We start from the raw sequence: 10,492 nt of genomic DNA, 5'->3' as shown, positions 1-10,492 counted from the left end.
TTGCTGATAATACTTTTGTGCTTAAGTAAGTAAGTAAAAATATAGAATGCACGGCATTCATTCATTTATTTATTTTTAGTAGGCTACACAACCGTGACGCAACCGCAACAGAACCTGGCATGCCATTTATTTTTCGAACAGTTGAGGGCAGTAATGAGCTATGGCTGTTTTTATTCTGCCTGAAACCCACGAAGGAGACTGAACGTTAGCCTCACCATGGCGGAAACACAACAGCAGTCAGGTAACGTAAAAGCACAGCTGAATGCAGTTGTACAGCATTATCAAGTTCGTGCTTCGCTTTTGCTATCTTTTGGTAAACGCTAACAACGTTAGCAGGTCCACCACTACACTGCCACATGGGGCATTTAACTAATTAACTTTACGTGCTCTAGATAAGCCCAGGAGGTATAACAGTTATCACTGCTGTCCTCAGGCAAAGCCACCCATATAACGTTAACGTCACATTTTGAAGTTTCTATTTGGGCTTGCGGGTTGCCTCTGTTGTTGTATACTTGTACAACTTGGAAGTCGTGCTGTGTAATGTTTTGTGACAATCGTTATCAAACTCTAAAAATACCTCAGTGGCTTGCCGCACTGTGGAAGGTGTTAGCTAGCACGGAGAGTGAATCGCAGGCGACAATTTGCAGTGTGACGTAGGCACCACAGCCGTTTACTCCTGTATTAGCTAATGAGTACAACGTCAGGACAAAAACAATGTTTTTAAAAGTTGTAGAATGGAATTATTCTACGCTTTACAAACGCAAACCAACCGTGCACAAAGACTGATACGACGAGAGGAGCCAAGTCTCAGGAAACAATTAGTAAATGAAGCAGCCATAGCCAATATGTCATGTCAACTTCAGAAAACACTGGATTCTACATTTCTTATAGTGCACAACTCAATAGCATGCTTTTATCAGACTTGTTCTGCCTGGTAATACTGAATTTACTTATCAAGAGAAAAGTTGCCAAAAACCAAATATCTGCTGCATAACTGAACTGGAATCATCTCTGAATTCCGTCTCTTCCTAAACTATTTAGGATCCACCCCTGAGGATGAAGCACCTCAAGTCCCAGACAGCGTCACCTTCATGGTACCCAAGAAAGAGATCAGCATGGTGCCTGATATGGGCAAGTGGAAGAGATCTCAAGTAGGTTGCTGCCTGTTAACTGTGTGAACATGTTTCAAAACTCTCTGTTTTTGTAACCAAACCAGACAGAGAACAGGGTTTAGACATACCATGTAGGCCTGAATCTAATTCCGATTCTTCGTGACACAGTGACAGCGATACCCGGTTTATCTCGCCATACATCCAAAGTAGGCTAAGTTACCGTATGCTACACTGGAAATGCAACGATGCATCTGTAACGTATTCTTTTAAAGTAAATGAATGATTTTCTGTCCGAGAAAAACATTCTCCCCCACCCCAATACCCCACCAAACCATTCTGAATTCAGAATGGTTTGACACATATTTTGCCATCAACAAATATTGCGCCCCTCTGCGATTTCGATACAGTTGCGATTAATTGTGCAGCCCTAGTAAAAACACTACCGCTTTAGTCCAAAGCGGCCGCTAGAATCAACACAAACTGAAAGTTACATATAGACACTTGAAGTAAAAGTAGTAATACCACATTGTAAAAAAAAAAAAAATACTCCGTTACAAGTAAAAGTCCTGCATTGAAATTGTTACTTAGTATCTAAGTGTCATCAGGAAAATGTACTTAAAGTATTAAAAGTAAAAGTACTCGATGCAGAAAAATCCTCACACATTTTAGAAACTGGAATTGATCCAAACTGTTCTGTCGATCAACTAAGTGTTTAATCGGCTAATCATTTCAGCTGGACTTGTAGACATACATTATATTGAGTAGTTTATTTTCAATAAAGCGTGTTTTGTGTGCAAAAATCTTAATTTGTAAAGTTACTAGTAACTAAAGCTGTAACAGATGAATGTAGTGAGTAAAAAGTACAATATTTTTCTCTGAAATGTAGCGGAGTAGAAGTAGAAAGTGGCATGAAAAAAGACTCAAGTAAAGTACAAGTACCTCAAATTTGTACTTAAGTACAGTACTTGAGTAAATGTACTTCGTTCCACCACTGAATGCCAATTAGATTATTATTATTATTATTAAAACCTTGGAAAGTGATTGAAGTTATAACGTTTCTGAAGTGCACATGTGGAGAGTTTTTGTCCGATGTTGCCCATCACTGTTGAACAATTGCCTCATCTTGATCAATATAAATTGTCAAAATATTCCCATGAATTAATATCATATTGATTTTAGTTTTTGTAGCAGTTCATCTGACTACACCTCTTGATACGTTCTGGTTTTCAACACCTCTCTCCCTCTTCCAGGCATACGCTGACTACATGGGATTCGTTCTGACACTGAATGAAGGTGTGAAGGGAAAGAAGTTCACATCTGAATATAAAGTGTCCGAGGTATGTTGTCTTTTATAACAGTGGCGTCTAAAGCGTGATTTATGGTTCTGCAGAGGCTCCACGCAGAGCTTTCGCCGTAGCCTACGTAAGTGGCCTGAAGTATATACTAGTGCGTTGGTGTGTCCGTCAGTCCCTTAAGAGAATAGCAGGGCGTGTGTGGGCGTGGGTGTGGCGGTAGAGCGAGTGAGAGAGTGACGGCAATTATCTTCGGAGCGAGTACCGACTCCAGAGTCAAAGTGGGAGAAACAAAGTGTCTCCCCTGTTGTTTCTGACCACGGTGGGAAATCTGTAGCAGGAAAAGGTAACCCTCTCCTTTCAATTCTTGAGTTTGGTAATTGTAGTTTGAGTTAAGTTTTCTTTTGTCAATGCCCACTTAAAGCTTTAGCGCATAACGTTTTGATATTAATGATCGTCCCGTTACATTCAAGCCATTGCCAAAAGCTACAAAGCTAATTAAGACTATCGGCTCCACGCAACTTTCTCTGTATTTCTCAGTATGGCTATGTTAAGAAGATTGTGTCCTCCGTGTCCTCCTTGGCTACTAGCAACTGCGTGGAGGAGGGGTCGGGGGCAGTGCGCGCCGACAGTGTTGTTGTCATTACTTAGAATTCCTCATGGGAGCGACCGAAACTACGCACTACAGCGTTAATACTTTTATCTAGAATTTCCATTCTTCTGCGAGCTGCAATCATGAGCCTCAAATTAATAACATTTTCATACTTCTCATTTGTCTGAGAACAGAAACTTACGTCGATGATAACAACTCGGTTGAAATTCTGCAACATTGAAACACAAAGTGATCGCAGAAGGTTAGCCAACTAAGGCTCAGCAGAGAGAACCAGGCTGCGTCTGTCTGATTGCACCAACCACCCCTGACCTAAATATTCTTGTTTATCATTTGCTCTTTATTCCTTTTCATACTCTTTAAACCCATCGTCTGATAATGATAAGTATTAGTGTTGCCTCAGTCGCTGTTGTCTTGTGTGACAGACAGTGGAGAAGTTACTGGATCTTTTGGGGACTTTGGACCGGTGGATAGACGAGACCCCTCCTGTTGACCAGCCATCACGCTTTGGTAATAAGGCTTTCAGAACCTGGTACGCCAAACTAGACCAGGTTAGTACACACACACGCACACACACACAAGCAGGCCCAATTCCAACGTCCGGACTCACGGACGGTGCGCGTTCTCTCTAAATTCGTAAGAGCTTAGGTGTAATGTTGAGGGCGTGAGGTTTTGAGTACACACTTACCGAGCTCTTTCCGTGAGTCTGCATCGATGCAGACTTCAACAAAGGGAATTACCCACAGTTCAAAGCGTTGTGACGTTTACCGCGGAGACCATAGGGAAATCCGGGAATTACAAAGGTAAACAACAGACACAACGACCACGGAACACAGACCAACCTGTCGTCCAGCTCGTAAAACAAGAGTTTGAAAACCTTTGGAATCGGGCAGCCGTCTCCTGTGCCTTGGCCGTGAGGAAAGCAACAAACTTAAAATGAAAATTCCCAAACCGGCAGGTGTCAGCAACATCTTTGTTTATTAAACGTCGCCACGGTAACATGTGATCTCGTGAAGTGCTGTCCCAATCCCATTTATACCTATCTGAACACACTCACTCACTTAGCACCTGAGATCAATTACGTCTGTGAGTCTTTAGTCCTTAATCCTCAGGTCTCACTTTGGGATTGAGCCAAACACACACACACACACACACACACACACACACACACACACACACACACACACTCACACTCCTCCGTAGTGTTTAATGACTTCAGTTCCTAAAACTGGATCTGAGGCATTGTATTTGTTTGGTAGTTGAGTTCAAATATCCACAATCTTTGCACAGCATTGCTTACTGCACCTTTAAGTGAACTGAGCCGAACACTGTGGATCAGTTATGTCAGGCAGATACCTGATTATTAATTAAGTCGTTATCTGCACCAATGCATCCCTAAATGAGACTGTAACTATTCTCATTTTGAGAAAAGTCAAGGGGAACTTTTTTATGGGAATTAAAAGGAATTTATAGGCACTAACAGTAAAAAACAGGAATTAAATAGAAATAAACGGGTTATTTGCTCAGGCTGCAGTTACTATGTCATATGCAGATAGAAACAAACATTTTTACTAAATCATAAGCCGACATAATCCATTTATTTGCCAAATACATACAATGTCAAATGTGTCTTGTGGTGAGTTAGCTAGCTGGTAAGTTAACAAACGTGGAAAGGTTCTTTGACAATTTGAGCCATCAATGCGCGCTGTGTGCAAACTCAGGGTTCAAAGTCAACAACTCATTTTACAAAAGAATGAATTGAAATAGATTAATTTAAACTCCTCAATTAGCTCAATCAAGCCATACATCCCATGGTCAACAGCTAGATAGCAAGAAGTAGGAGACGGTGTTTACAAGTTATATATTGTGTACTTTGCTTAAGGCTACTATCTGTTGGTTAACTGAAATATTAAAAATACATTTACTTCAATATGGTCCTTTGGCTCAGACAGTGAAGTAGTGTGCTGCACATGAGATTGGAGAACGCGCTGTGTATTCAGTGCAGCTTACAATTCAATTAAATGGTCATACTTTTAACCGAAACATGCCACATGACCTAGTATTGCTTTTGTGTATGTAGCTTCCACCCAAATTAGTTCACTATTAAGAAAAGTTGAAAAAAAATTGAAATTGTGCAACATTTCCAAAATTCCTGAGCTTAACTCCCCTTGGAAAATTTCCTGGAAGTTCACGGACCCTTTGTAACCCGAATATCTCTCTGTGTGTAGGAAGCAGAGGCCTTGGTTTCAACAGTGCTCCCTGCTGACAAAAGTGCTGCAGCTCCAGAGATAGCTGTCTATCTGAAAGAGTCTGTGGGGAATGCCACCAGGATAGACTATGGAACAGGTAATAGTGTTGTGCTAAATGTGGCCTATGACACATACACTGCTGTAAGAATGTGGTCATATGTTGGCCAGACCACCTTCGAATGTGGTCTGAGTGATCGGATCTCAATGCGTCCTGGGTGCATTCACACCCGTACTAAGAGCTAGGGTTGTATATCATATGGGTTTTTTCCTGATACCAATGCTAAAACGGTGCCAGAATCGATACTTTTTGAAAGATAATAAAAAAAGCACAAAAAAACTGTCGGTGACATTAAAGACATGCTTGTTTGTTGCAAAGGCCATATGGTCAAAGTTAAATGATTTATAAAAAATGTAATAACTTATAACTAACTTATTCCACCAGTAAATTGCTTTTTAAAAGATTTTTTTTTTTTTTTTTTTAAAAAGATGAGAAAAGGGTATTTTACAATAACCTAGAATGCACGCCGCGGTTTACCAGTAAACGCACCATTTGTGTTGTTTATCTGACAACAGCAGTGACCATAGTGCTGCTAGTTTGTGTCTTTAGCTGCAGACTGTTGTACGTCCTGCTGTTGGAATCCTTTCCAAAGAAATACGAATGTCACACCATGACTTTGTGTAAACATACACGCCCACTTTCTTAAGCCAAGTGGCGTGTTATCTGTACGCATTTTGAGCTATCCGCGTGTATGTCTACACTGTATACAGCGGGCGTAAACATACACGTCACTTGGCGTGTTATCGCGAGAAGAAAGCGACGGTTGAGTTAAGGAAACGTCACACGCGGGTTTAGGAAAAGAACAACGGGGTTGGATTTAGTAAAAGAAGAAAGCGACGGTTGAGTTTAAGAAACGTGACGCATGGGACACAATCCCCGGCCTCCTGGGTGAACGTCCTGTGTGTGTGAAAGTCCTGTGTTTTATCCATCCACCACCCCGACCAACCTCCCTACGCGGATTTTCGCCCTTTCATACTACTCGCTATGGCGTAAATTGACACACAATCGCAAGGTAATGTAAGTCAATGGAGGACAAACGGCGTTGATAAACATGCTAAAAAGCGAGTATGCCTCTTGATAATACGCCAATAATGTCATACGAATTGGCGTGTCGTATACGCCATTTCATGAGATCAATATCAGATATATATAATTTGTTCAGGTTTTGAAATAACTTTCTCTGAGATGTCTCCTCCCCAATAAGAAGAGGTGAATGGAATTGACTCTGTGATGCTGTGTTCTGTGGATTATCTGCAGTATCAGGGACACGTTCTGGAGAGACATTACTGTTGGATCTTTAAAATATGTTTTAACTCTGTGAACTCCAGAGAGTCGAATCTGCAAGGCCAGATTATCTCTCAGATAACGGAGAAAATGTTTTGTAATTTTGGCGGACGGACCATTCAAACATTAAAACCCACTTCATCATTTATGTGTAAATGTAATCATGTTTGATCGATGGCCCAATCCCAACCTTGCAGTTTGGCGGGCCTATCGCAGCGCCGCTGTCCATAACTAGGGCAGGATCTGTCATGTCATGTTGAGAGATTATTACGTAGCTGCTGTGTTTGTTACATTTCAGAAGTGTGGCGCTTTCTGCAGATGATACCAAGGGTATCAGACTATATACACAACACAGATACTGTAATATGTGTTTGGCCACCAGGCGGTGCAATGATGCACTGCAACTCTGTAAAAAGCAGGCTCGATTCAGAGATTTATAAAGGCAGCAGACAAGTCCTACAGCAGTGAAGCTGTAAGAAACACTAGATGGGGGAAACAGATTTTGAGTTAAGCTTAAAAGATGTCTTTTAAATGTTTTTAAAATGTCTTCTTTTGCAATATGTGTGCACTTCCTTTACTGTAAATGTCCTTTCCTGTAAATCCATTGAAAACTAGGTTGTAACCATGTTTAAAGCAGGAGTGTCATTTAAAGAGTCAAGGAAGCAAAAATGGATTGCTTGGAGCTTTAGCAAAGAACACTTGGACACTAGGACAAAACAGGCAGAAGTTAAAGGTACACTGTGTAGGAATTTCTCCCATCTAGCGGTGAAATTGTATTTTGCATTCAAACGAATAGTGCTCTCTAGCGCCTCGCTTTTTCAAATGCGTGTTGCAGCTACGGTAGAAGCTATGACAACATGTCTTCCAATTTTCGCTGTTTTGGCGACGAGGATTCCTTCTCCTGTGGCTCGGCATAAGTATGATCCTCCATTATGAACTAAGGTGCGGTGCAGGCTTTCAAATGTGCCGGGGCAGTGACAAGCACCTCTCACTGATCTCCTTCTCCGTTTCAGCTGGTCTCAGTCACGTGACGCTGGCTCTCAACGAAAACGCGTTGTGGATTAGCTAGACAGGTAGGCTAGTGCTGTATGTCCCTCTCAGTGATTATAGTTTTTCAAAATGACGGAAGCCTCCTTGGATTTGCCCGTCCAATGTAAATACAGATAACAAATTCTTCGCTTACGAGTATAAGTCAGATCATTGGCAGAGGTCATTTTACACCAATGAGGACATATTTATGAATGAAGACATTGATTTTAGCTACTAAAATACTTAAAACACTACACAGTGTACCTTTTAAGATAGTGGTGGTGGTATCAGTAGTATAATACAAACTTAAACTTAACATAATTCATAGTATCAGTAGTAATATGTAGCCATAAGTAATGGCTAAAAGCAAGATGTGGTAGCATTTGTTCGTCACTGTCAAATCAAAAAGGTTGCACTTGTGTGTAGCAAAAATGGCCTGCACACAAATCCTGTTGATGTTTGAAGAGCTTCATTGTGTGTATGTGTACTTGTCTTCTCAGGTCATGAAGCTGCGTTTGCTGCGTTCCTCTGCTGCCTCTGCAAGGTTGGAGCTCTCAGGGTAGATGATCAGCTGGCTATCGTTTTTCAGGTTTTTAACAAGTGAGCTGGTACTGCTGTGCTCTGCTTCAAACCTCTTGGTTTTTAAGTGTGCTGTTGATGTACACTGTTCACACAAAACAAAAAGACTACTTCCTGTCTATCTGAAAGTAAACATAGAAAGTTTGGTAATATTGTATTATTGATATGGGGTGGCAGTAGCTCAGTCTGTAGGGAGTTGCATTGGGAAACGGAGGGTCGCTGGTTCAAGTCCCCATACCGACCAACGTATGGTGGTGGACTGGTAGCTGGAGAGGTGCCAGTTCACCTCCTTTTGACCAAGGCACCGAACCCCCAACTGCTCGGGGCGCCTGTACATTTAGTATATCAGCATTGCAAAAGAAGATATCATCACTTGTGTCTGTGTAGCTAGCCCAATATTAGCTCAACAGTTATTGTATATATGTTAGGTGTATAATATTGATATCTTGATATCTTCCTACCCTCCTACAACATCCTGCTGCGTGTGTTTATGGTGTGTTTTTGCAGGTATCTGGCAGTGATGCGCAAGCTGCAGAAGACCTACAGAATGGAGCCAGCTGGGAGCCAAGGTGTGTGGGGACTGGATGACTTTCAGTTTCTGCCCTTCATTTGGGGAAGCTCCCAGTTTGTAGGTAAGAGCCTCACTACAACATGAAGTCAAAATGATTGAAAACAAGCGAGTCTGTATCAGCTCAGTCTCACATTGCCAGACCTTCCTCCACAGCGCTGCAGAGGAGGGCCTGGCTAGTCCACACAGCATTCCGGGATTGGGACAAAAACGTGCTCTGGTTTATTGGCCTTTCTTTAAACCGCTTGGGGGGGCGCTAAGCGCCGGACTGAGCAACGGAGCCTCTGCAAAATAGCCTCTGGAAGGAACTTGTTTTGGTGGAACGTGTACGATCAAAGGTTGTTTTAGGTGCAACAGAAAACTCAGATTGGACAGATAGTCTAGCTAGCTGTCTGGATTTACCCTGCAGAGATCTGAGGAGCAGTTAACCATAGTCCTCAGAAATCCATCGGGGCTTAGAATTCCAAAAAAGAAAGCAGAAGGTGATGGATATCCGGCCGTCTGAAAATAGGACATTTCTGTAAACAATCTGTGATATGTGACATTATTCCAGCATTTAACTTATGAAAAAACAGTAAATATGATAATAAAAAGAGGACTACAACTTGTTTTAAACCAACCAAATGTTACACCAAACATTCAACTTAATATTGCACATTCGATTCATCGCAGTTTCCGCAGGGGTCTTAAAAAGTCAAACATTTCCAAATCAAAATGTTAAGCCTTTTTAAATGTCTTAAATCATTTTAAACAGGTCTTAATTTTCCTACGTCCATGTAACGTAAAAACACAGCGGGAGTGTAGGTGTCCCGTATAGCAGCGTAGCGCAGCTATTTTTATTTCGGCGCCCATGTTATTCAATCTGTCCGGCCCTCACCGGGCGCAGAGCAGCCGCATCTACGCCACGCGGGCTATACGCGACACGTACGCGCCCAGTGTGTTTGTGACTCTGCATTTTGTTGTACTTTTATGTCATGCCATAGGTCTTAAATTTCATTCAAAAAGGTCTTAAATTTCATTCAAAAAGGTCTTAAATTTGACATGTTGAAATCCTGGATTAGCTAATCGCATTCTTTCGAATCCCGATTTTGATTTGAAAAAGATGAATCGTTCAGCCCCAAACAAAACCAGGATCCAATACCATTTACACTACTGCCGCATGACAAGAAAATGGTAAAAGACAAGTCTACTATGCCAATTGAAAGTCATTGGATGCAGTTTTTGTTTTTTCATTGACAAAAAATAACCCACAAAACTCTCGTAGGGGAAAGTAAAATGTACATCAGTAGATACAATGACAAATGTCAATGTACAAGTAAGAAAAGAATCACCCATGCAAAAAAACAACAAAAAAGAGGGGAATAACTTAACAAAAATCCCAACTCTCCCTTTATCAGTGAGAGAAAACAAACAATTTAAAATAATTTATAAACCAAACAAAGGTAGGCTCAAATGTAATCATGTACACATCTGTGCATCTCCACAGTGGCCGCAGTTAATGGGAAGGTAAATGGGGACACCTGGTGGTGAACATGTGCACTTACAGCTCCTTCTCCCTTCAGATCACCCGACGCTGGAGCCTCGGCACTTCCTCGATGAGCGGGTGGTGAACGAGCACCAACACGAGTACATGTTTCTGGATTGCATCAAGTTCATAAATGAGGTGGGAAATGAAACGCCTTCACGCAAACTTTCACGTGTAAACAAACGG

General features: G+C 41.5%; 1 protein-coding gene across 2 annotated transcripts in view; it reads left to right on the top strand.

The window, feature by feature from the left end:
• The first annotated feature begins 136 nt into the window (after nt 1–136).
• ptpa (protein phosphatase 2 phosphatase activator) overlaps nt 137–10,492 on the top strand; it is a 28,815-nt gene continuing 18,459 nt past the window's right edge. The window contains exons 1-8 of one of the 2 annotated variants that reach the window (XM_078272269.1): nt 137–241; nt 1,042–1,151; nt 2,363–2,449; nt 3,440–3,565; nt 5,243–5,360; nt 8,135–8,234; nt 8,721–8,845; nt 10,344–10,444. In XM_078272269.1, the coding sequence (XP_078128395.1) occupies nt 217–241; nt 1,042–1,151; nt 2,363–2,449; nt 3,440–3,565; nt 5,243–5,360; nt 8,135–8,234; nt 8,721–8,845; nt 10,344–10,444 (792 nt within the window). In that variant the 5' untranslated portion in view covers nt 137–216. The other variant, XM_078272270.1, reaches the window with a different exon arrangement.

This window comes from Sander vitreus, chromosome 16, assembly GCF_031162955.1.
Source record: "Sander vitreus isolate 19-12246 chromosome 16, sanVit1, whole genome shotgun sequence".
NCBI lineage: Eukaryota > Metazoa > Chordata > Actinopteri > Perciformes > Percidae > Sander > Sander vitreus.
Note: the sequence above shows the minus strand (reverse complement) of the source record. Positions and strands in the feature narration are given on the sequence as shown.